The sequence below is a fragment of the Giraffa tippelskirchi genome, chromosome 5, assembly GCF_054371585.1.
Source record: "Giraffa tippelskirchi isolate mGirTip1 chromosome 5, T2T-mGirTip1v1.2.pri, whole genome shotgun sequence".
NCBI classification, from domain to species: domain Eukaryota; kingdom Metazoa; phylum Chordata; class Mammalia; order Artiodactyla; family Giraffidae; genus Giraffa; species Giraffa tippelskirchi.
In genome coordinates this window covers 94,413,367-94,440,252 of record NC_137279.1, presented here as the reverse complement: position 1 = coordinate 94,440,252, position 26,886 = coordinate 94,413,367, and the positions used below count along the sequence as shown (strand labels likewise).

The 26,886-nt window shown below is 46.6% G+C and overlaps 1 protein-coding gene across 7 annotated transcripts in view; it reads right to left on the bottom strand.

The window, feature by feature from the left end:
* Window positions 1-26,886, bottom strand: part of KCNN3 (potassium calcium-activated channel subfamily N member 3) — a 168,505-nt gene that overhangs the window by 57,604 nt on the left and 84,015 nt on the right. For all 7 annotated transcript variants that reach the window (XM_081494611.1, XM_081494612.1, XM_081494609.1 and 4 more), the window contains exon 3: window positions 7,460-7,878. In XM_081494611.1, coding sequence (XP_081350737.1) covers window positions 7,460-7,878 — 419 coding nt within the window. The remainder of the gene's footprint in view (window positions 1-7,459; window positions 7,879-26,886) is intronic.

The window sequence follows — 26,886 nt, the reverse complement described above, 5'->3', positions numbered from 1 at the left end:
ATAAAACTAATTTGTTCTCCTGAGCCTTTTTGTTCTCCTAATGAATTCAATTTATTTTCATGCTTCTTTTTCTCAGTGTAAAACTTTAAGGATATTTTTCATCTGAGCACAACTTTGGGCACATCCTGAGTTTTGATTTATAGAGTTGTAATTTTTAAAATAGTCTTCAATAGTAGTTTTGAATAATTCTCTTTTGAACAAGTTGTAATTGAGGAGATTGCTTTCAAAACCCTGCTGCCCCAAAGTTTCCTTTTAGTTGAAGTTTTATGGCCTTGAAGTTAGAGAATATGCCTGAAATATTTTTTCTGATGTTTTGAAATGTGTGGCCAAGAAGTTGATCAATTTTTGTAAATGTTCAATGGATGCTTTAAAAATGTATTATTTGTTTATAGGCTACAAAGTTCAAAATTTATCAGTCAATTAAAACATTAAAAACTCAGATTCTCTATCTCCTTATTTATTTTTGCATAAAAGTTCACAGTATTACTGTGTATAACGCATTTATCCAGATTAAATGGTTCCTTTGGACCATTTAATGATTTTGGCTTTGAATTCAACTTGGTTTAAAATGAAGATTTCTACTCAATTGCCCTTTGGTTTGTACTCACGTAATACATCTTTGCTATTCATTTATTTTTCTAGACCTTTCTATTTAAGGTACCTATTTTGTAAACAGCATAACATTAAGTTTTGCTTTTAAATCCTATCTAAGTAAGGGACATTGTCTTCTAATTGGGGAGGTAAATTCAATTCTGTTGATTGTGACAAATTTTAAGTTTGGTTTCCTCTCATCTTTTTTCATGTTTTTTTTCAATTTTTCCTTCCTGCTTCCTTTATTTTTCTGTCTCTGATGATGTTTGTGTTTCTCATCCAGGAATGTGGAAAATGCACCTTCTCCAGGTAGGAAAAAGCAAGACTCTCAGACAGGAGGTTGGGGGGGTATCAGGTCTGCATACCCCTGGTTCCATGACCCAAGGCACATTGCAAAACCGTAACTTCCCTGTGCCTCAATTTCCTCCCATGCAGGATGAAGATAACAATAGTTCCCATGCCTCATGGAGCTGTGGTCTGGATGAAGCGAAACAATACCTGGCTGATGCTATTGTTATCATCATTAGACTTATAAAATTCTACCTGTGGTTACCTTTGGCTTTAAAAAATGATTTAAACTATATTTCTCTAATTATTAAAATCGAGAGATAAGGCTTAAAATTCTACTTAAGATGATGAATTTAGCATGTATTTATTAATCCTTTCTAGACGTCTCTCACCTTTTTAATCTGTGGGTTAGCACCCTCTCACTATTATTGAATTATTTTATTGCACACATTTACTCTTTCCAGAATCTACTTTTTCTTTGACATTAGAATTTGGTTGCAGGGTCATGTTTAAATGTGGTCTGGATTTCATGTTTACCTGGCTTCAGTACTGTCCTCCTGTCTTTCTTTCATACTGTTCCATTGTTAAGATCCTAACTACGATTCACCCGGGTCAACCAATATACAAGCTCCCGGCAAAATGTAGGTTGTAACCTTTTAAGCCCACAAAACTCCCAAGAATGACCCTTTTGTTCCTTCATGTAAATGACACTAATGCCCCAGTGTCTCCTAGAATTTAGGGCTCCTAAGGAAAAGTCTGCTCTGTGTTGCCTATGTGCATCTCGGATTGCTTAACCTTGTTGCTGTTCAGTTGCTAAGTTGCGTCTGACTCTTTGGGACCTCACGGACTGTAGCACACCCAGGCTTCCCTGTCCTTCACTATCTCCTGGACCTTCCTCAAGTTCATGTCCATTGAGTGGGTGGTGCTACCTAACTATCTCATCCTCTGTCGTCTCCTTCTCCTGCCTTCAGTCTTTCCCAGCATCAGAGTCTCTTCCAATGAATCAGTTCTTTGCATCAGGTGGCAAAAGTATTGGAACTTCAGCTTCAGCATCAGTCCTTACAACGAATATTCAGGGTTGATTTCCTTATGTTTAACCCTATGATTAAGTAAATTTTCCAGAAAAAAAAAAAATTTTCCCCCTCTTCTAGCTAAAAAACAGGAACCTTTTTGATCTGACTAGTCTTAACTTCCTTACCACCCCTCTGGCCAGCCAATTCTGGAAAAGCTTTCTTCATGTATGTCCTTGATTATGCTTTTATCTAATTTATTATGGTTTCTTCCTCCAAAATAACTCTAGTGCTAGGATTTAGCCTTGACTCTGCAGCTTCTAATTCTGTCCTATTCACCCTCTTCTCTCATCTCTTTGTTCTTGTCTTCTACATTCAGAGAGAGCCTTTAACTTTGTCCTTCACATTCTGCATTAAAAAAAAATTCAGTGCCCTGATGTAGATTCTCTTTTTGCTAAAACAGTTGTCCTTCTCTGTGAACTCTAGGCTTATGTGAACTAGATACATTTTCATTTCTTGTCTGCCCACTCTTCTCTATGATGATCACCTTCTTGCACCCTATAAGGGATACCCAAGAATCTTCAAATGTTGCTTTTTGATCCTCATAAGCAAACAGTCTTCTGCATCTTGAGAATTATTTTCCTTTTTCTTAATGCTGCAGATTTGCTTCAAAGGCCTCCTATAGGATTCCCCTTCCCTTCTCCCTACCTTTATTCCCCTCCTTACTCCTCCCCACTCCACTGCCCATTGCCAGGAATCCAACTTTGAATGAGGAGTGATCTATCCAGACCTGGCACCAGCAGCAGGATGGCCACAGGCTGCTCCTCTACCCTAAAGGAGGCTGATTTCCCCTTTCTTCAGCTAGAGGGCAGGGTTTTGGGTCTAGCAGGCTTCATCCAACGTGACAGATAATTTCCAATCCTTACTAACTAGTCTTCTCACTCTCCAAACCAGTGGTTTGCAACCTCTAAAATCATGGACCCCTGCTAGTGCAATTTTTCTGAGCATCACCCTCCCCCTGCTCTATGGATATTTATTATAAATTGTTCTATAGCTTGGAAGCCTCTTCTTATCTTCCTTGTGATGGGAGGGGTGGCTCTGTTTTAATGAGAGAAAGAATGGCCATTCATGGTTTTTCTCCCGTTCTAGCAGCCAGGTCTCCAGAATTCAATTTCTCACAAAAATGCCAATGTGCAGACATAGATGGAAATTCACACCATCATCACCAAGGACCTGTGGATAGGCTGGAAGTCCTGAGATACTGACACAGCCTGGGGCCTCAGGAGAGAGGAAACCAAAGGGATTCTATCCAAGAGGCTAGGAGGTCATTTACAAAGCTTGGCTAGGGATCACAAGCCTCGGCTCACTCTGTCAGTGTCATGGAGGCCCTGTTGCTTCTCCTAGGAAGATAAGCACCCATGTGTGAGCTGGTAGACTTCTTTTGGGGTGTGCCCCCTGAAAAGGAAGCCCCCTGCCCCACCTGGTGGCCTTTAGGCCTGAGGCCTCCGACAGTCTCTCCACCAGCTAGGCTGCTCGGCGTGTGACAGTGCTTAATGAGGAGGTTCCTCGGATGGGCTCTGGGAGGCCTGTGGGAGGCAGGCACACGGCCAGGAGAATCCCAGAGAATGCCGAGTGCCACAACTGTCAGGCCTCGGAACCCATGATGTAATGCCTCAGCGGGGTCCAGGGAAAACAAGCCTGCTGTTGACGCTGCCCTCCCAGCAACCAGGCACTGCCCTCCTGATAGCAGGCTGTTCTGGGTAATTACCAATTCCCTCTCCCTCCTTGGAAGGAGGAAATGTGAAAAACCTTTATTGTCACATAAAAGCCAACCCCAGCTATGAGAAATGTCTTTTCAAATGAGGCTTGCTGAGGAGGGATTTCCATAGCAACTTCAGAAGTGTGTGTACACAGCTAGAGATGCATCCGGGCTGATGAAACCCACCTGGAATGTGAACAAGCCCCGCTCGGGGTATCAGCAGAGGGGAGTTTTTTCGAGAACGTGTCACACTGCTATGTGACCTTGGGCAAGTCCTTTACCCTCTCTGCTGTCTCAGGTGACAGAATTGTCATTCCATCAGGCTGAGAGCAATCAAGACCATCTTGCCCACACTGTCCTCCCATCCTGGCTGAGGCTCCGGGCCTCCACGGCAGCCCCTTTCTCCAGTTTCTGTACAGTCTCTGGCTGACTAATTTCTGTCTCTGCCAATCTTGCTTATTATTTGACACTGAGGAAGGACAATGCTCATTTGGGCTTGGTTCTAAAAGAAATTGCTTGGTCTTTGTAAAAGCAGTGCTTTGCCTGATTAGGAAAAAATATACTTATTCATATTTGCTTTCACAGTTCCATAGGTCAGATGCCTGGGATAGTCACTGAGACGCTGAGATGTGAGTGCGGAAGGTTTGCTGGGCCTGCATTCAAGATCAAGATGGGTGGGGCCTGAGGTATGGAGGACGGGGAAGGGGGAGAGGTTCCAGTATCACATGATCCCGCAGGAGTCCTGAAACCAGGAAGGCCCTGCAGAGCTATCATCCTGCAGGGGATAGAGGGGCTGGGCCTTTAAACTCCTACACTGACAAGTCACTGGATGCTTGCTGCCCTTGGCAGGAGGCCTGACCCTGGCTGAGGCAGCTTCCTTCGTCGGGAGCAATTCTGCCATGGCCGACAACCCCAGCTGAGGGAATGAGAGCCTGGGTGGAGAGGGGACCCCTGGGTGGCCCACCCCAGCCTCCACTGCCTACACTCGGATATGTTGGAAATTAACATGAAGGTGGCCCTGAAAACAGGGTGACAAAATGGTTAAGAGCACAGACATTGGAGGCAGGCAAAACAGCCAGACTGGGATTTAAGTGTCAGTCTCAGTGGCTTTAAGACACTCGGATCAGGAAAGTCGCCAGGAGAGTTTAGGCCACAGTTTCCTTGTAAGTGCAGCATTTGGCCTGGGCTGGTGAGACAAATATAAAGTTCAGAGTCAGAAGCAAGTTCAAATTCTGGCCCCGTATGTCCTGACTCCTCGGGCCTGTTACTTTACATCAGTTTCCTCCACTCTAAAATGAGGACAGTCACAGTGCACTCTCACAGGTCTACTGTGAGAGCAAATGGAGTTTACAGTGAATTAGTTCACACAGAACTGGCACAGGGAAAGTGCCCAAGAAACAGGGGTGATGACAACATGTGTTTTAATACACCTCATGTGAGATCTAAGCAGACGCCTCCTGGTCAAAGGGCCTTTTCACAAGAGAAGGGGAAACTTTAGGAGAACCTTTGATTTGCTCATTGCTTCTCTGTGCCTTTGCCTTGGGCTTCAGCTGGGCATGTCAGTCACCTCTGCAGACAGAGGCCCATGGGCTGATGGGGGCCAGGTCAACCCAGTCCCAGCATGGAGGCCATGGAGGGTCATTCAGTGCAACAGAGTACTTTGAAAGCTACACATTTTGAAGCAGTCTTATCTTCCAATAAAGAATCATCACCCATACTTCTGACAGGTTCAATAAACAATGAAACTCACTTGCTGGTACTTTGTTCCATGTTTGCTCATCTGATATGGGGTGATGACACACACTAAACAGGATCGATTTGAGAACATGGAAGATTTCAAACACCTTAAAGCGCTGTCTAAATTCAACTATTATTGTTGCTAGAAGACTCAGCTTTGATCAATTACAAAGGAAAACAAGAAGAGCATAGGTCTACCTATAGTAGACTTGTTCTAATTATTAAAAAGCAGCCACAAGATTCCCAAGAGTTATCAAGAGATCTCTGTTATTATTATTTATTGTCACTATCACTATTACGGTATACATTTCACATATGTTATCTTATCTGGCTCCAACAACAAATCCTAAAAAGTTGGTATTATTAATTCCAGCTTGCAGATGAGAAAAGTGAGGCCCAGAGAGGTAAAGTAACTGGCACCATATTGCTCAACGAAGAGGACTTTGGGCTTGGAACTCAAACATATGCTTTCTCCATTGTAGAAAGAGTGTCTGCTTACCAGAGAAGGTTCATGAAGCCTGGTGAGGTATGGTTCATGAAGCCTGGTGAGGTATGGTCCTACTTAGAACCGATGTTATAATGTCAGCTGTTGAGTAATGACGGGGTTCTGAATACATGGGTATCGTGTGTCCTTCAGGCTTTATATGTAAGAAATGTGTCCCAGCTTGGTACTGGCTCTAAGAAACTGACCCTACCATATGAAGGGGCCCCTGTCCAGCTGCAGCAGAATGGCCTCTTTGTTTGACTGTGTGTCTGCTGACTAAACATCTGAAAGAACTGTCTGCATACAGAACATTTTCAAAATAGGTGGGAAATGTGGTTCAGTGCACACCTGAGATGTTTTTAGACCAACTCTCCTCCAGAATTCTCTTGTTTGTTTTCTCTGGTGCATGGAATATTTGATAATGCAATTTTAAGTGATGATGAATGAAAGATGACTACAGGATCTGAGTAAATTACACAGGATGCGTGACCAGGCCTCCCAGCGTACTAAAAATTACCTCTCTCAAGTGAATATAAATCTTCCCTTCCACCTCAAGTGATCCTCATTTTAAAATGAGGACACCAAGGCTCAGAGATGTGAAGTGACTTGCTCAAGATATCATGGCTACATAGGGGCAGAATCCAGGTTTTTAACCTCCATGTTCAGACTCCACATACAAAATCAGAGAAAAATGAATGTCCAGAACCAGCTTCAAAGGGAAAGGAGTCAGAAAGGGCAGCTTGGTGATGGTTGTGGAAGGGGGTAGCCATGGGCCAACCTTGAGCCTCAGTGATGGCAGTTCTGAGGCACTGGCATGATGCCCTAGAGCCCCCAATCTCTATTAGGTCATCACCCCCTCCTCTCCTACCAGTCACTTCTGAGTCATTGCCCCACCACCAGCCTCCTAAAACAACGGTTCCCAAAGTATGGTTCATCAGTGCAGTACTTCTCAAATGTCAAGGTACATACAAATCACCAGTGAATTTGTTAAAGTGAAAATTCTGTTCAGTAGTTCTGGGGTGAGGCCTGAGATTCTGCATTTTAACAAGTTCCCAGTGATGCTGATGGGTCTGTGGACCAAATTTTTGAGTAGTGAGGCATCAATAGTAAAGTACAAGGAAAAGCACTTAATGGGTGAATATGCTTGAGAAAATCTGGACTTAACAAAATCAAACTAGTATCATTACTGCAGGACTTCTCAGAGCCTTTAAAATGCTAGCAAGCATCCTTTAACTCCAAGAGGGAGAGGTAACACAGAAATTATAAAGTGTTATACGTGAGAAAGGAATAACAATATAACCAGGATGCTTTGAGATGTATTGGTTTACAAAGAACAAGAAATGAGGAAGATTATATATGCATTTTTCCCAGCTTACCTTGGTTCCAATGTTTCAGTGTTACAGCTCCTATTCAGCCCCAACTTGGTCCTCCCCTTTCCCATTTTCTCCTGGGGTGTTTGGGTACATGCCTGTTTCTTTCATCAGACCACATACAACTGGGCCTCCCTGCTCCTCCTCCCTGCCCTCATCCCAGCATGAGCAGTGTGCTGGGAGGCCCCAGGTGAGTGCAGAACCGGACCCACGGGAATACCTTTCACAGACACGGACGGTCCAGGCAGCGATGATCCACAGTGAGATGCTGAACACGAGCAGCACAGTGCCTGGGCAGATGGTCATGAGGGTCTTCATGACGAAGCGGGTGTTGAAGTTGATCTTGTTGAGGGCCCCGATGCTGCGGGACGAGGCGTCAGTGAAGAGCTTGCTATGCAGGAGCATGACGCGGGCAATCAGGTACAGGCGCAGGAACATGGGGATGGACAGGATGATGTCCACGTCGGCCTCTGCCCGCGAGGGCGTGTAGGAGAAGGCCAGGCGTGCCGTCCAGAAGAACTTGTACTCGCCAGGAATGGGGTGGATGGCGCACACCAGCATCTCCAGGCTGATGTAGAGGATGCGCTCATAGGTCATGGCTATCCGCCAGTCGTCTGCACCATTGTCAATCACGAAGAGCTGTGGGAGCAGAAAGCCTGTGAGTGCAGCCAGGAGGGAAGCACACAGCTGGGGTGAGGGAGGGCAGGGCAGCCGATCCACCCCTGGGCCCTCTTTGGAGACCTCACTTGGGTGAAGAGAGCCCTGGAGGGGGAGTCAGGAGACCTGCCTAAGACACATCAGTCTCTGGGCTTCTATTTCTGTAAATTGCTCCCCAAGGTTCCTTCCAGCTCCGAGGGGCCCCTAAACTGCCTGTGTCATGACTAAGAAGACGCACAGCTCACTTACATTGAACACAGGTCCCTGGGCCCCTGCCAGGCCCTGAGCTGAGCCCTGAGGGGGATGTGGAGATGAAAAGGCTCTGATTCCTCAGTGAGTGAACTCACGGGGGCTAGCACAGACTCCTCTCCCCACGGGGAGAACAGTGTCTGCTGGCAGCACGTTGCTCTCAGTCGGTGCCGGGGTGTTAGTGGTGTGGGTCCTGGAGCCAGACTGCCTGGATCTGGATCTTAATCCCTACACTAACTAGCTCTGTGACCTCGAGCCAGTTACTGAGCCTCTCTGTGCCTCAGTTTCCTCCTCTGAAGACAATGAGAGTAATACCTGCAGCATAGAGGTGGCCAGGAAGCTGCAGTGGGCTAGTATATGTGAAGTGTGGGGAATCCTGCCTAGCACCAGCTCCATAAGTATTAGTTATTGCTATTTTTAGCATTATTAATCCATCGGGTCTCTTTCTGGAAATGAGGGTTGGGCTCAGGGATGTCTAAGCTCCCTTCCAGCCCGTACCTTCTTTCCACAAAGCTGAGATTCTCACTGTCGCACCAGGGAAGATGGGCCAAGCAGATGAAACAAGCCTTCGCTGAGCACCTGCTGTGTGCCCAGCCTGGGCTCAGCGATGGGTTCACACACCAGGGAAGTCCTGGCTTGTTCTCAAGGAGGTCTCACTGTGGAGTTCCCCGTGCAAGGGGGCCTCATGTCCTTCCCCTCCATGGCCCCAGTTTCCCCTGCAAAATGAGAGGCTCTGAGATCCAGTCTGGACATTCGAAGGTCCTGATTCTTAGAGGGTGAGGCCTGACACCAGGGGCCTGTGTTGAACATGGGGGCCTCCTGGACAGGCATGTACCTCAGTTCTGAGAAGTGATGGAAGTGTTCATCCCATGCCATGCCCTCTCTGTGCTGGGCCCTTGCCTCTCCAGCTCGCTCTGTCCTGGTTCGCCCATCACACAGCCCCACACGCTGCCGGTCCCAGGGCCACGCAGAGCAATTCTTTGCATGGCTGCTTGTGCTGGCCCATAAGGTGGGGGGCAAAGGCAGGGTCCCCCAGCCTAGCACGAGCCCGTGCTCCACATACACTGGGTACAACCTGGCCGGAGGAGCAGCCCACAAGTCCCAGGAAAGATTCGTGGCCAGAAAGAAATTCAGCTGCCTTAGAAAGAAATGAATGTTGGGGCCAGGGTTGGGAGGCAGAAGTTTGATTTAACCTGGAAAAGTTTGATTTAACCTTCAGCATGGTGGGAGTAACAGAGAGGTTGGGTCAGCGTGGATTAGGCGTGCTGGCCAAGGCTGAGCTAAGACTTCCTCACCAACCCCCCATCACTTTGCTCCACTTCGCAGGTTGTTTAGGGATGTAGAGGCCCTTTCCCCTGTCTGTCCTGATGTTTCCTCTATAGTCAGGGCCAAAGGAACTTTCTGCTGTCTTTTGTTGTTGTTGTTTGTAATTTTTTTTAAAAATTGTTGTATTTTGAAGTTAGTCACCAAGCACTTTTCTCTTCTCCTTCCTTCATTGCCACCCTGACAGGCCATCATCCTAACAACTGAGGATGCAGGAAAGAAAACCGTGACACCCATACCTGGGACCTCTGAGGGTAAAAAGGACCCATCAAGGGATCTGTGACACAAATTCAAGATGAATCAATGTAGTCATATGACTCGGATAAGGGGTCTCCTGGCTTCCCTGCTTTTAGGATCTGCCTGTGCCATTTTGCCTGCCACAAGGAGCAAGTACCAGGCTACTCAGCCGGCTGTGAAGAGGCAAGTGCAGCTGCAGGAATGCACAGGAGGGCAGGCAGCCTGCGCAGGCCACGTGCTCACTGTGCTGGACCACAGTTTACCCTGCCTCCTGCCCTGGGATCTCATACAGCTATGACGTGGAATAGGGGAGATAACGGGTATAAAAGGGCTTCATAAACTACAAAAGGTCATTCATTCATTCATTCAACAAACATATACTGGAGGCCCTCCATCTGCCAGGGGGCTGGGCATTCAAGATGCAATGAAACAGCTCTGAGCATGGCTCCTGTGATGAGGCTCGTGGAGGGGAACTATTAATATAAGGTACTATGGGAGCAAGGGGCTGAGGGGCCAACCTCAGCCCAGGCAGCTGTGATTGGAAAGGTATGATCTCTAAATGGGAGAGAGGACCCAGCCCAGCACCAGCTGAGACTCCCCCTCCTTCCCCAGTGCAGCTGAGCCGGGGTTTTTCCAGACACAGGTTTCCACCATCAATTAGGGGGACCTAGGGGCTGCTCAAAGGGTTCCCTCTGCTCCTAACTGCCACCGACAGGCTGAGCCATGGCAACGTGACTGCCTGGCCAAACTCTTCAAATACAAAATGAAAACCACCCGCCCTATTAGAAAGAACTGCATCAGGTTGCTATAGTAACTGGGTTCACTCTGGGCAGAGTCGCAGGTTCCTTGGATTCTCTGATGAAGAATGGGAGTGTGCACCATCCATGTTCAAGTGGCGGCAGGTAGGCAGTTCTGCCCAGCTGGATGGGAAGGGGCTGGCACCAAGGTGGTGTCCCCACCTGCCTCCCACATGATCTGCTTCTGCTTCAGTTTCCTGGCACAAGGTTGGATAGAGGGACAACATGCAGTAGTACAGTTGGAGGCTGGCGAGCTGGACTGAAGTTTCACACATCCAGACACTAGCTGTGTGATCATAGGCAAGCCCCATCACCTCTCTATGCCTATTTCCACATCTCTGTCATAAGACTATTAACCTTGATCCTGTCCATCTCTTGGGATTAGCATTAGGATCCAGTAATACAGATAATAAAGAGAACATTCTTCACGAACTACAGTCGGCCATCGATATCCACAGATGAAGAACTGTGGATGCAGAGGGCTGAGGGTTCTATACCATTTTATATAAGGGACTTGGATTTTGGTGTCTACAGAGTTTACTGAGTTTACTCCTCAAATCTTAGTGTCCACAGAGTTTACTGGAACCAATCCCCTGCGGATACCAAGGGATACCTGTACTCTCAAAATGTGAAGGGTTATTAATCCCTGTGAGGCACTGAGAGATAGTATGTATGGGGGCCCATGGGGATATAGTCCAGGCTGAAGATCAAGAGCCTATGCTAGACAGGGCTCCAGTGCAGGGGTCTGTCAGGCAGCAGGGTGGGCAGTACAGCCCAGAAGATTCCTTTGCTGTCCCATAGGAGGACACCCTTGTTCCTGCTCCCATCTGACCTCTGGAACCACAACTCTCCAATTGTAGCCTCCCTCCTTTCAGACTCAAGCAGATAACAGTACCCCACCCCGCCACATCCTCACTCAGCATCCTGTTCATTCCTTACAAGTCACAAGTCTCAGTTACGTATTTATTCATCTTTACTTGGAACCCTGAGTATTCATTGGAAGGACTGAAGCTGAAGCTCCAACACTTGGGCCACCTGATGCCAAGAGCCAACTCATTGGAAAAGATCCTCATGCTGGGAAAGATTGAGGGCAAAAGGAGAAGGGGGCGGCAGAGGATGAGATGGCTAGATAGCATCACCAACTCAATGGACAGGAATCTGAGCAAACTCCAGGAGATAGTGAAGGACAGGGGAGTCTAGAATGCTGTAGTGCACGGGGTCGCAAAAAGTTGGACACAACTTAGCTATTGAACAACAACTTGGTTTTTATCTATCTCTTCCCCACCTCTCCACCCACCGCCCAGAGCAGTGTTTCTTGATCTGTCTACAAGAATCACTTGGAAAGCTTATTTAAAAGACCCACACTCCAGCCCACCCTAGACCAAGTAAATCTGAAACTCTAGGCATGAGGCTCTGGCATTGGGAATTTTCTTAAGTTTCCTTGGGTGATCCCAAAATGTAACCCGGATTGTGACCCAAAAAGGGATGGGGGCCTGTATCTGCCTTGTTTGCTGTGGAATCTCTAGTGCTGGTCCAGCTCTTAGCACATATAGGTGTTGGGTAAATTCTTGTGTAGTGAATCAATAACTACTGTTGGCTGTGTGACCCTGGATGACTAGACTCCCCCATCTTGGGTTTGATTTCCTCCTCTGAGAAATAGGTGGATAGGTTGGATGAGCCCTGAAGCACCTTCTACTCTGAAGATTCCTTATTCTGTGCCCTGTTTTTTTAAATTTATTATTTATTCTTGATTGTGCTGGGTCTTCACATAGGCTTTTCTCTAGTTGCAGCAAGTGAAGGCTACGCTTCGTTGTAGTGTGCAGGCTTTTTGTGGTGGCTTCTCTTGTTTCAGAGCACAGGCTCTAGGCACAATGGCTTCAGTTAGTTGTGGCACATGGGCTTTGTTGCTCTGCAACATGTGGAAATCTTCCCAGGAGAGGGATCGAACCCATGTCCCCTGCATTGGCAGGCAGACTCTTCACCACTGGACCACCAGAGAAGTCCTTCTGTGCTCTATTCTGAGCTCTTGTTCTATGCAGACCTCATGTGTGGTCTCGAGGCACGTGAGCTCCCTGGGAACAGGACTCATGCCTGGCTCATCTCACCTTTCTCCAAGGGCCAGGATGGTCCTGGTACAGTCAATAGAATTTTACTGAATAAAGAGGTGTGTGGGTGAATGACTATGTTACATGAAGAAAAGGAGAGGTGGACAGTGGCCCTTGTTAACCACCCAGAATGGAAACTCCTGTAGAAAACTCATTGCTAAGCCTGTGACTAATGGAGTAACTGACGAGTTATCTTATGCCATGAGAAGGACACCCTCCTAGTCCCAGTTCAGTTCAGTTCAGTTCAGTTGCTCAGTCGTGTCCGACTCTTTGCGACCCCATGAATCGCAGCATGCCAGGCCTCCCTGTCCATCACCAACTCCTGGAGTTTACCCAAACCCATGTCCCTCGAGTTGGTGATGCCATGCAACCATCTCATCCTCTGTCATCCCCTTCTCCTCCTGCCCCTAATCCTTCCCAGCATTAGGGTCTTTCCAATGAGTCAACTCTTCACATGAGGTGGCCAAAGTATTGGAGTTTCAGCTTCAACAACAGTCCTTCCAATGAACACCCAGGGCTCCTTTAGGATGGACTGGTTGGATCTCCTTGAAGTCCAAGGGACTCTCAAGAGTCCTCTCCAACACCACAGTTCAAAAGCATCAATTCTTCAGCACTCAGCTTTCTTCACCGTCCAACTCTCACATCCATACATGACCACTGGAAAAACCATAGCCTTGACTAGACCTTTGTTGGCAAAGTAATGTCTCTGCTTTTAAATATGCTGTCTAGGCTGGTCATAACCTTCCTTCCAAGGAGTAAGCATCTTTTGATTTCATGGCTACACTCACCATCTGCAGTGATTTTGGAGCCCCCAAAAATCAAGTCTGACACTGTTTCCCCATCTATTTCCCATGAAGTGATGGGACCAGATGCCATGATCTGAGTTTTCTGAATGTTGAGCTTTAGGCCAACTTTTTCACTCTCCTCTTTCATTTTCATCAAGAGGCTCTTTAGTTCTTCTTCACTTTCTGCCATAAGGGTGGTGTCATCTGCATATCTGAGGTTATTGATATTTCTCCTGGCAATCTTGATTCCAGCTTGTGTTTCTTCCAGCCCAGTGTTTCTCATGATGTAGCAGTGGTCCAATCTGGAATAAAGGGTCCCAGGTGATCTCCAAGCCTTAGAAAGTACTGGAGCAGTGCTGGACCAGAGAGGGGAGGGTAACTCTGGCATAGGACTGTCCTCCCCTCTTGTTAGGTCTCAGTCACCCAGACCTAGTTCTAGAGCAGTGTGACTTGTCACCCTGATAAATTCTGAAAGAGTTCTGATGTGACATGGACAGGATCTGGCATGGGGCAGGGGGTGCCAGGGGGCCCTGTGGGGGGCAGGGGGAAAGTCTGCTCTGAGCTGTCACAGAGCAGAAGACTCAGCTCTGTGACAAACACTCTTCCTTCCTGACCTTGCCCAGGTTTCTCCTGAGTGAGGAAGGAATGCCACATTCTCCAAACTGCTGAGTCTTACTGCCTCCTTAGCCTCAAACAGTGATTCCACTCCTTTGGAGTTTGGCCAGCCTGAAAATGGAATGCTTTGGTGCCAGGACCTGGGGTCATCTGCAAGTCCCGCTCTTACCCCAGATTCTATCCTGAACAGAGCTGGCTCCAGACTTGATCCTCTGCCACTTAACTGGTTCTAAGAGCCTGTGGGATTTTTCAGCCAGTTGGTGTAATTCCAAGAGCTTTGGGAGGGAGATTTTATGTGACAGAGAAATTCCAAACTTGCCTTCAAGGAGCTTGTAATTAGAAAGAAAAGAGAACCAATTCAATTCAACTCACCTCAATTCAATAAAATAATTAAGAAGAACCAATTAATACTTGAAATTTGCTAAGAGAACAGATCTTAAGTGTTCTTAAAAAAAAGGTAACAATGTGAGGTAGGTAGTAGATGTGTTAATTAACTTGACTGTGGTAATCATTTCACAATGTATACTTGTATCAAATCATCTCATTGTACACTTTAAATATATACAATTTTATTTGTCAATTATACTTCAATTCTTTTAAGATTCTTTTTAGAATCAACTAGATGAGAAAACTGTGGTGATATAAATATGAATCAAACACATGTCCCATGAATCAGCTCATGATCTCAAGTAACTCCAGCATACAAGAGACATGATAAGGGACCATCGTGGAAAGCTTCCTGGGCAAGACAGGGATTTAGTAGTGCTTGGAAGCCCTGTATTAGACAAACCTGGTATTGTGCTTCCACAATACCACTGATTCCTCCCATTCCGTTTGTCTGCTTCTTCATGTGTGACTTTGCTTCTCTTTCCAGCAAGAAGTACAGTCCATTTCTCAAGCCCTTGAATCTGAAGCTGGCCATTTGCCTTCCTTTGGCCAGTGGGATATTAGAGAATATGATACAGAATGTGACCTTTGAAGAAGGTCAATGCAGCAGGGCTTGCTGTAATACTGGGCCCCACATTCCCTGTCACTCCAACCTACGCCAACACAGCTGCCAGACACAAGAGTGAGGCTTTCCTTGACAAGCTGCATGACAGAAGCTCACCCCAGGTGAGACCAGCAGAAGAACTGCCATGCTGAGCCCTGCCCCGACTGCTGACCCACACAATCGTGAGCTAAATGATTATTAAGTCATTAATATGGGGTGTGCTTTGTCATGCAACAAAACTAATACATAAACAAATCTAACTCATGCCTTCACTTAACACACATGTTAGAAGTTGGGTCATTTGCCTGCCATGTCCAACATTTCCCTTTAAGCGTCTCAGGCCACAGCCCGCAGAAGGAACTTCCACTCCCACCCTCCCAGCCAGCATGGTCAATCAAACAGGGCTGGCCAGTTCATCTCAATAACTGGGCAACTGGATGAAGAGGGGATCATGATCAAGGGCCATGTCAGCTTCCCTGACCCCTACCCCACCTAGGGAACATATCATTTCATATAGCAAAGAAAACTCAAAGCATTTAAAAAGTTAATTTGCAAGCAATTGAGTTATTTTGCATGCAATGTGTTTCTCACATGTGTGGAAGTCAACTGGTAGACTGAATCAAGGAACAAAGGCAAAACAGAATTTATCAGGTGTGGAAGAGAAAAACTGCAGGGACTCTTGGGAATGGTGAATCTTCTTGGCAAATTTGGGGGGTAAATTGATCAGCTGGCAGCTACCAAAGAGGTCATTGTGGATATTCCATCCTTGAGTGGTCAATTAGAGGTGTCAAAGAAAACAGTTCAGTAATTGACGGGTTCTCCAGAACTTTTGAATTTAGCTGTGGCATGTGGGTGCTTAACAGGCTCTCTCTCTGCACCTTCCATCTGCATCCCCACCTCAGTTGGACCAGGTCTGCATGCTTCCCTCACTGGAGTTTCTCACAGAGCAATCATATGATTCACTAGCTCCCAATGGGAGTCAACTCTGAAGGGCCATCTGGTCACCCAGGAGAGGTCAGTTCACGTACAAGCTCTGGAGTCCACCATGTGTTGGCTGCAGGGCTGGGAACAGGCTGTCTTGACTGCAGGGCTGGGAACAGGCTGTCTTGACAGGGAGACAAAAAGACTGTCCTGAAGCCCCCACTATCAACCTAACAGAGGAAACTGCACCAGGGAACCTGCCTTTTATTTTTTTAGTGTAAATACGTCTGGAATAGATTCACTGACTTTGCTCATTTCCCCATTCTATTTTGAAAGACTTGAAGCCTTTCAAGTTATTTAAGCAATATCTTTTCTCAAAATGTTCTCGGCTGTTACGGGAGATCCTGCTTAGACATTTTCTGACCGATCTGAAAAACTTTCATTCTTGTACAACTATGAATTTTTTTAATTAAAGGAGAGAAGATGGAAAAGGCCCTTTGTGTTCTCTACTGTTTTCTCTGTGGGAGAAAAACTCCAGGGAAAATTTCCATGATTTAAAAAATATATATGCAGGAAAAAAGCGAGAGGAAAAATATTAAAGATTTTCTTAAAATCCAGTAATAATATATATGTATTTTTTCCAAACTCCCTGGAGCATATATTCTGCATGTACACCATTACTATGAAGGTTCCCATGGAAACGACATCAAAAGTCCTGTAATACCTAATTAGGTTTCCCCAAGGACAAGAGCTGATTGCCAGTGATGAAACGAATGCCCAGGTTTGCAGTAATGGTTAACATAAATTTCCAGGCAGCAAATGCTCTGTGAAGTGGCTGAAGAAAAGGAGGAAGGAAAAGAAGGGAAGGTAGGAAAGAAGTCAGCAAGTAAGGGGACTGTCACAAAAGTCCATCATTCTACCACCAAGACTCTCAGAGGGTCAGGGTCCATACTCACCAGCTCTGTGTCTTTCTAAGAAGAAACCTTCTCCTTCAGAAACTGCTGTGACTTACTGGCTCATGTGTAATGTCCTTTGGTGCCTCTTTGGCCTGGCCAGGGTTCTCCTGAGTGTCCCTGGCAGAGTTCACTCTTGGCCTCCTGCAGTGAGCATGAGACCCCACAGGGACTTTTGAGCCTGAAGTTTCTTTGGGACTGCCAGCAGTGACCATAAGCCCTTCATTTCTTTTTCTTTTTCTTTTTTTTTTTGGTAATTATACTTGTCTTTTGTAAATCTTTATTTATTTATTCAGCTGTATTGGGTCCTAGTCGAGTCACACAGGATCTTGTGTCACATGGGATCTTTTGTTGCGGTGCATCGAAGAATCCACCTGCAATGCGGGAGATCCTGGTTCGATTCCTAGGCCAGAAAGATCCCCTTGAAAAGGGATAGGCTACCCACTCCAGTGTTCTTGGACTTCCCTGGTGGCTCAGATGGTAAAGAATCCACCCGCAATGCGGGAGACCTGGGTTCAATCCCTGGGTTGGGAAGATCCCCTGGAGAAGGGAACAGCTACCCATTCCAGTATTCTGGCCTGGAGAATCCCATGGAGGAGCCTGGCCGGCTACAGTCCATGGGGTTGCAAAGAGTCGGACACGACTGAATGACTTTCACTTTTCACTTCACAGACTCTCTAATTGTGGCCCACAGGCTTAGTTTTTCTACTGCATGTGGAATCTTAGGCTTCCTAGGTGGGTCTACTGGTAAAGAGGCAGCCTGCAATGCAGGAGACACAGGAGACATGGGTTAAATTCCTGGGTCAGGAAGATTCCCTGGAAGAGGGCATGGTAACCCACTCCAGTATTCTTGCCTAGAGAATCCCATGGACAGAGGAGCCTGACAGGCTATAGTCCATACAGTCACAAAGAGTTGGATATGACTGAAGCAACTCAGCATGCATGCATGTGGGATCTTAGTTCCCCAACCAGGGACTGAACTTGTGTCCCCTGCATGCAAGGTGGATTCTTAACCACTGAACCACCACAGAAGTCCCCTATAAGCCCTTTCTTATCCCCATTTCTTAGACAGTGAAAGCCAAATTATAGCGTTTGAGAAAGCCAGTATTTTTCACTCACATAACAAGAATTGTTAAAAAGAATGGTGCCTGACCAGAGCACCACTGGGGATAGAGTGTTCTGCCACTGACCATCTGTGCATGGGCAAGGCCCTTTCCCTCTCTGGTCCTCAAATTCTTCATCTGTAATATGAAGGGTTGGATCCAATTTGTAGTTTTCCCTCTTCTCCTAGCTGTGGAGCTGCTTTTTTCTAATAAGTTTTTTCATAAAAGCCCAATATGGGAAACAGATAAACTCACAACTCTTCTGGTTGAAAGGGTAGGAAAGAGCATTCAAAGGCCAACTCATTCACCTCTTCCTCCACCTAGCTCTGTGTGGTGGCCCACACCCCTCCATAGAACCCTTCAGTTGGAAAACCTTTGGCTGGACCAGATGGCCTCTAGTTACAAAGAGGAATAACGTGTGGTACTAGATATCAAGGTGCTTTGGGTCTACTGTAAGAGATGGCAGATGCACAGGCATTGAATTTTTCCCAGATCCATTGATTTGTTTCAGTCTTCTTTCATTCCAGATGGGCTGAGTCCCTATTATGCGACAGTCACCATGTTAAGCTCTCGGAACATAGCAAGACCAAGTAAAGAAGACCTCTGTCCTCATGGAGCTTACATTCTAGTGGAGAAACACAAATAAGAAACAGGTAAATCATTTAACTTCAGTACATGATGCCTGCTTGGAAGAAACAAGGATAGTCTGGGTAGAAATGGTGCTGTGTTAGGCAGACAGTCCAGGCAGAGCTCTCTGAGGACTGAACCTCTGAATGAAAGGTAAACCTTGCAAAGGTAAGCACTGTAGGGAGAGGGGACAGCATGTGCAAAGGCCCAAGGCAGAACAGAGCTAAGAGAGTTTGAGAAATAAAAAAATGAAGGCCAATCTGGGAAACAAGTGACAGGGATGGTACCAGATGAGGCCAAGTAGGTGTCAAGGCCCAGATCACTGGGAGCTGGGAGGCTGGGGTAGGAGCTGCCGGAGGGGCAGAAAGACCCCAAGCCCACCCTCCTTAGGGCCGTGTGCACACCATCAACACTTTCTGAAGACAGACTGCACACAGGGTGAATGCATGTCTGTATCAGTCAGCTTGGGCCGCCATAATAAAGTACCACAGAATGAATGGCTTAAGCAACAGAATTGTCCATTTCTCACAGTTCTGGGGGCCGGAAGTCTGAGATCCAAGTAGTCAGCACAGCTGGGTTCTGGTGAGGGCTTTCTTCCTGGCTTGTAGACAGTCTCCTTCTCATTGTGTTCTCACATGGCAGAGAGAGCGTGTACAAGAGAGAGATCTCTCTTCTTATAAGGCCACAGTCCTATATGATTGGGCTACTGTTATACCTCCTGAAGACCCGTTCTCCAAATATAGTTACATTGGGGGTTACGGCTTCAACATACGGATTTTGAGGGGAACAGAATTCAGTTCACAGTAGTGTCCTCATGTGTCCAAATTACCCCAAAGCCCAACTACAGGCCAGGTCAAGTGATTTTGCACACACTATCTCATTGCAACTTCACAATCTTCCTGTCAAGAAGTAATATTATGCCCATTTTACAGATGGAGAGACTAACCCAGAAAGGTTAAATCAACTGCCCAGGGCCCTGCGTTCCTTGTGCCTTTCACCTGCCCATCCACCAAGCAGGACCCTCTGTGATGGGAACTAATGGTTTGGGCTTTAGTTTATTTTATTCTAAAGAAAACTCAGCCCCACTGTTTGAAATATTCATTTCTCACAAGAACCTTCACTGACCACAGAATCAATATACCATGAAAACAGGCTAGGTCTGCACCACCTTGGGAAGCCCACACTGTGATTAGCAGTCCACACTGGTCTCTGTGGAAGTAAGACAATTGTTTTCGTTTCCTTGGGGCCAATCCTGAGCCAGCAGGGAGAGCAGAGCATGCTGAGAAGCAGCTGCCACTGACCACTCCCCACTGGAGCAGAAGCAGTCATGAGACTTCCAAATACAACATTATGCAAAGTTCAATGCCATGGTGTTTTTGCCACCAGCAGCATCAGGCACTCCCCCTTCTCCCCTACCCACAGAGACATCTGACCTTGATCATGGGTCCTGTAGGAATGAAGGGACTGACCAGGAGGTGACTCAGTGCCTACAGGGGTCATTATGTGCAGGATGGAACTGAAAAATTCAGCAGAGGCCAGGAGTGTGGCATCAAAGGAGCTGACGAGAGAAGTGAAAGTTCCCAAGAATCCCCAGAGACCTGTGGAGAGACACTGGTTCCCTCCTTGTTTGGGGTAGGAGTTCATGTCCAATTCAATTAGAAGCAGTAAGGACAAGTTGACCCTAGATAATGCTTGGGTTAGATTGGCCATGGCCTACCCCATCCATCCTCCACCCTACTACCAGAGCAAATGGTCTAAAAGGCAAACCAAAGTGTGTTATTTCTCTTCTTGGAGCCTTTCAATGGCTCCCCAGAGTATTCAGAATCAAGGTCAACCTCCCAGTTGTACTTGGCAAAAGGGCCCTTCCCCACATGGTCCCAGCTATTGCCCCCCACAAACCCAGCATCTCATTCCAGCCAAACCAAGTTACTCATGATCTTCAAACTTCTGTTCCTGGAAGTTCTGTACAAGCTGTTCCCTCTTCTCAACCTCTTCACCAGGGAGCTCTTTCTCATTCTTTTTTAAATATAACTTTTAAAAAATATTTATTTATTTGGCTGCACCAGGTCTGAGTTGCCACATGTGGGATCTTCAATCTTCACTATAACGTACAGGAGCTTTTTTTTTTTTAGTTGCAGCATGTGATATCTTCAGTTGTGGAATGTGAACTGTTAGTTATAGCATGTGGGATCTAGTTCCCTGACCAGGGATAGAACATGGGCCCCCGGTATTGGGAGCACAGAGTATTCACTGGATCACCAGAGAAATCCTTCCTTCTCATTCTTGAAAGCCCGGATCAAGCATCTCTCTTTCCACACATCTTAGCTGGCCCCTTCCCAACCCCAGGCAGAGTTAGGTGCCTCCCTTGGGAATCTCCCAGTCCTTGTGCCCTATACCACCACAGAATAAGTTCTCAAGTACCATCTGGGAAGGATGGGCAGAAGGTCTGATGTGCTAGCCCCAATTTCAGGGGAGGTGGGGCGAGGAAGGGTGGCCATATCCATCGGCAACCATAATACCAGACATCAGATATTGCAGCCTCATTGTGTACCAGGCCCTATGCTGTATGTTTCACAGGCATGATCTCACTCAGATCATGCCTGAGTCTTTAATAGGGCTCTGGGATAGGTATTACTATTCCAATTACACAGAAAGGGAAATTGAGGTTAAAAGAGATTAAGTAATTTGTTGAAGGCCAAATAGTTAATAGGGGCTTCCCAGGTGGCTCAGGGGGTGAAGAATCTGCCTGTAATGTAGGAGACACAGGAGATGTGGGTTCACTCTCTGGGTGGGGAAGATCCCCTAGAGGAGGGCATGGCAACCCACTCAGTATTCTTGCCTGGAAATCCCCAGGCAAGAGGACAGAGGAGCCCAGCAGGCTACAGTCCATAGGGTCTGCAAAAAGTTGGACACAACTTAAGCAACTAAGCATGCACGCATACAGTTAATAAGGAGCATACATAGGCTCTAGAGCCAGGAAGACAGGTTCCAAAGGCTATAATCTTGACCACTATATCCTGGTTCTGGGCTATGCGAGGGGGGCCGACCCCAGGTGCTTGCCCAATCAGACCAGGCTGAGGGTATCTCTGGGTCTCTACCCACCTTAACAGATTGGGGAGTTAGAAGGTTTCTGAATATCTGCTAAGTCTGGGATGAGAAGAATCATTTTCTCAATGGAAGTTTCTGATAAGTTTCCATTTCATTTTGACACATGAACCGATCCTGCTGAATGTTTTCGGGGTAACAGCATGATCACTGGGACTGCCAGACCCAGCTCCATTGTAACACGAACCTGTTTACCACTGGGGAGAAACTCTCTAACCCTGGCTCAGAGGGCGTTTTTGTAACTAAAAATAAAGAGGTTTCTGAATCTTTCAACCACCTGAGGTGCAGAAGAACCAGGTCAGGACCAGGTGTTAGTGGTGGGTGGGGAGTGCTTGGTTTCCCCAACAGCAAAAATGCCCTTCAGCTCATCTTCAAGAACCAACTGAAATGTCCACCCTCACAGGAGCCTTCCCGATCTCCCCACAGGGAGGCAGGCTGCTGCAAACAGCAACTGCAGCCCCTTGGAGCTTCTGACTTGCTGGCTTGGTCCAAAGTACTTTTCTTTACCTTAACCCTCTTTGTTCTCACAACAGCCCCATGAGAAAAGTCTGAGACTTCCCCACTGGTCCAGTGGTTAAGAATCTGCCTGTTAATACAGATGACATGGCTTCGATCCCTGGTCCTAGAAAATTTCACTTGCTGTGGGGCAACTAAGGCTGTGAGCTGCAACTACTGAAACCAGCATGCCTAGAGCCTGTGCTTTGCAATAAGAGAAGCCATCGCAGTAAGTCCATGCACCATAACTAGAGGGTAGCCCCTGCTCACTGCAACCAGAGAAAGCCTGAGCATAGCAAAAAAGACCCAGTGCCACCATAAATAAATAAGAAAGTCCTACTATCTACTCAGGACTGGAAAAGGTCAGTTTTCGTTCCAATCCCAAAGAAAGGCAATGCCAAAGAATGCTCAAACTACCGCACAATTGCACTCATCTCACATGCTAGTAAAGTAATGCTCAAAATTCTTCAAGCCAAGCTTCAGCAATATGTGAACCGTGAACTTCTAGATGTTCAAGCTGGTTTTAGAAAAGGCAAAGGAACCAGAGATCAAATTGCCAACATCTGCTGGATCATCGAAAAAGCAAGAGAGTTCCAGAAAAACATCTACTTCTGCTTTATTGACTATGCCAAAGCCTTTGACTGTGTGGATCACAATAAACTGTGGAAAATTCTGAAAGAGATGGGAATACCAGACCATCTGACCTGTCTCTTGAGAAACCTGTATGCAGGTCAGGAAGCAACAGTTAGAACTGGACATGGAACAACAGACTGGTTCCAAATAGGAAAAGAAGTACGTCAAGGCTGTATATTGTCACCCTGCTTATTTAACTTATATGCAGAGTACATCATGAGAAACACTGGGCTGGAAGAAACACAAGCTGGAATCAAGATTGCCGGGAGAAATATCAATAACCTCAGATATGTGGATGACACCACCCTTATGGCAGAAAGTGAAGAAGAACTAAAGAGCCTCTTGATGAAGGTGAAAGAGGAGAGTGAAAAAGTTGGCTTAAAGCTCAACGTTCGGAAAACTAAGATCATGGCATCTGGTCCCATCACTTCATGGGAAATAGATGGAGAAACAGTGGAAACAGTGTCAGACTTTATTTTTTGGGCCTCCAGAATCACTGCTGATGGTGACTGCAGCCATGAAATTAAAAGACACTTACTCCTTGGAAGGAAGGTTATGGCCAACCTAGATAGCATGTTTAAAAGCAGAGACATTACTTTGCCACCAAAGTCCATCCAGTCAAGGCTATGGTTTTTCCTGTGGTCATGTATGGATGTGAGTGTTGGACGGTGAAGAAAGCTGAGCGCCGAAGAATTGATGCTTTTGAAGTGTGGTGTTGGAGAAGACTCTTGAGAGTCCCTTGGACTGCAAGGAGATCCAATCAATCCATCCTAAAGGAGATCAATTCTGGGTGTTCATTGGAAGGTCTGATGTTGAAGCTGAAACTCCAATACTTTGGCCACCTCATGCGAAGGGTTGACTCATTGGAAAAGACCCTAATGCTGGGTAGGATTTGGGGCGGGAGGAGAAGGGGACGACAGAGGATGAGATGGTTGGATGGCGTCACCGACTCGATGGACATGGGTTTGGGTAGACTCTGGGAGTTGGTGATGGACAGAGAGGCCTGGCGTGCTGCAATTCATGGGGTCGCAAAGAGTCGGACACGACTGAGCGACTGAACTGAACTATCTACCCTAGTTTACAGATGAGCCAACTTCCCCAAGACCACAATATCAAGTGAGTGGTAGTGGCAGGATTTGAACCCAGAGTCCACACTGTCTTCTGTTAATCCTCTAGCCCTCCCAGCAAGCTGCCTCATAGATGCTCTGGTCTACCTGCCTGTCTACACCGGCACTTATGCTGACACGTGGCTCTTTGAGGACAGACTGTCTTCTTGGGCACTGTACCACCCCCGGGCCACGCACAGAGCTCAGGAGATGCAGGCTGTCCAAATGAATGTGTGACGGGGGGCAAATATTCTGAAAGTATGACAAGTTAAGATTTCAAAACTCTATCAGGGTGATGGTAAAGAAAACCATTTTCATTGTCCACCATTTCTATAATTCTCCCAAGGTAAAATAGTCTTTTGCAACATATGTGCAAGATAAACTAAAGAATATTTATAAGAAAACTGCTAATAAGAACTATTAGACCTACTAATAATTAAAAACCAAATCTGGAAATGGCCTGAATACACAACAGAGAAACAGCTGAATGAATTATGATATTCACACTGTGGAACATTATGTAGCTGTTTTTTCTTTTTAAATGAAGTGAATCTATTTGTATGGACTTAGAAAACGTTTGTGATATTAAGTCAAAAGAGAAAATTGCAGCATAATGAGTGAATGTGATTCCTCTTTAAAAAAATAAAACAGCGAACACCAACATATGAAAACAAAAATCCCCCTATATTCTATTCTTTTATACATATTGATATATTTTTGTATATGGACACACACGAAAACATGGTAAAAGCCCTCTAATTAATTGCCTAATTGTTAACGCCAACACCTCCGAGGAGGTAAAGGGGTGAGAGTCAGGGAAACTATTGATCTTTTTTCCCTTTAATAATTATAACATTCTTCTGTGTTAAAACAAGCTTTGGTAATTTTGAAAACCCAATAAAGTGTTTTTTTTAAAAGAACTGCCCCGGGGGAAGCTACTGGTTGAGCCTAGTGGGGATGTTTTAAGCATGGTCATTCTTGGAGGGACAACAATCCCTGAGCCTTGGCTGCTTTGTAATTTTCCACATAGAGCTTCGAGGCCCCTAGGAGCCTCCCACCTGACTGGGACACTGTGAACAAGATCTACTGAACTGTGTTAATACCGGTCTCCTCTCATAAGGCCAATTTCATTACTTGTTCCATAGCTCTTCTGATTAAACCACCCTGTGAAAAATATTTCTCATGTACAAAAATTACCAAAGGCACTTATCTCAAGGCCCACCTCTTAGGCACGTTAACACTGCAGGCCTTGAAAGCCTTGTTAGTCAGCAGCCTGCCCTGAGCGCCCACCGTGGGCAGAGGCCCAGGCTTCCTGTGGGAAGAAGTGGCCCTCCTCCCACAATTCATAGCATAAATTGAGCCCCACTGTTTCCTCCATTCATGTGGGGTAGGGGGCATGGGTGACTGCTGGTGGTGAAGTCACTGGGGACGTGGCCACAGGGTGCCAGGTGCAGAGTTAGGCCCCCTGGGTTACAGCAGAGATTAGGATGCAAGTGTCTGCCCAGCTGGGAGCTTAGAGGTCACCAGACACTACCAAGGACAAGGCTATGGAGGGGCTCAGCTTGGTGACAGGAGCAGAGGAAGAGCCCTACCTGCAGCTCAGATCCTGTGACACTGCCATGTCAGTGCCCACACCTGGTGTCGCCTTGCACCCAGACTCCCGCTGGCTCCTGCTCTGAGCCACCCCAAATAGAGGGCATGCCCCATGCCTCCTCTGGTCACACCACATCCCACGGAGACAGGAGCCCACAGATGCCAAGTGCCCCATCCACCCCCACCTTGTAAACCACCCTTCAGATGCCTAGGCATCTGAATTTGCTATCTGAGCTGGCTTCTAGGGCCCTCACTGCCTGTTCCCCAATCTGTCCTCTGGCAGGCAGGCCACGGCTGCTTATAGATGCTGCCCTAGGCCTTAGAGGTAGCCAAGGGGCAGTTGAGAGGGGAGTTGGATGGACCCTGGACCTGAGTGCTAAGGTGTCCACATGAGTCCTCAGGGTACTGATGAGCCCGGCAGGCGGAGGGGCATGCTAGGGATGGGGTGCTGGGGTGCCCCCATTCAAGGCTAGTCCCAGGCCCTGAAAGTAACAGGAGTGGGTCTGTCTGTAATTCTTTCTGACGTCAAGTGTATGTCTGTACAGCAACAGCAGCAGCTATATTTTCGAGATTGTTCTGAGGTCAGGCAAATAGGACCTGATACTCCATCTCAGGTTGTCTGTCCTCCTCTCTCTCACCTTCTATGGCAGCCCCAGGCTTCTAGACTTTCTCTGAAGTGAGTTCTGTAAGACCCTAGTTCTGTAGGAAGTGCCATGAAAAGGGGTCCAGTGGCCCATGTTCGGGAAACGCCTCATGGAGATTCACTAGGTTCATCTGAATATTAAATGTTTGAGAATTTCCAAAGAAAGGAAAGCCAATCAGCCTTGAAATGTTGTTTCTCCAACTTATTTGACCAGCTATTAGAGTAACAACTATTAATGCTTCAAGGAAGACTGGAAAGCACAGTGAGTGGGGCCCTCACTGTAGCAGAGAACTCACGTTCACCCTGCAGGCATCCATGCTGTCCATGAACCAAAATGGCTGACGGTCTTCCCGAAAGGCACCACGCACTCCCTGGTTTTCGTCAATGGGCTCTGCAGAGCACACCAAACCCGCCAAAGCAGTGTCAGTTGGCACTGTCCGATGACCTCCTGTCAGCCAGGAGCGCCTACAGGCTTTGTAGGTATTTTATTTAACAAATGCATGTACATTACTTACCAAGCTCCAGGCACTGTTCTCATTGCTTTACAGTATTGACTTCCTTTAGCCTCATAACAACCCTATGCGGTGAACCCTATTATTATCCCCATTCAAAGATGAGGAAGTTGAGGCCTGATGAGATTAAGTTGAAGCGGGAAATAGATGGGCTCCAGGCTAGACAGTTACTACAAGCCCCCTGTCTACATTTCCTG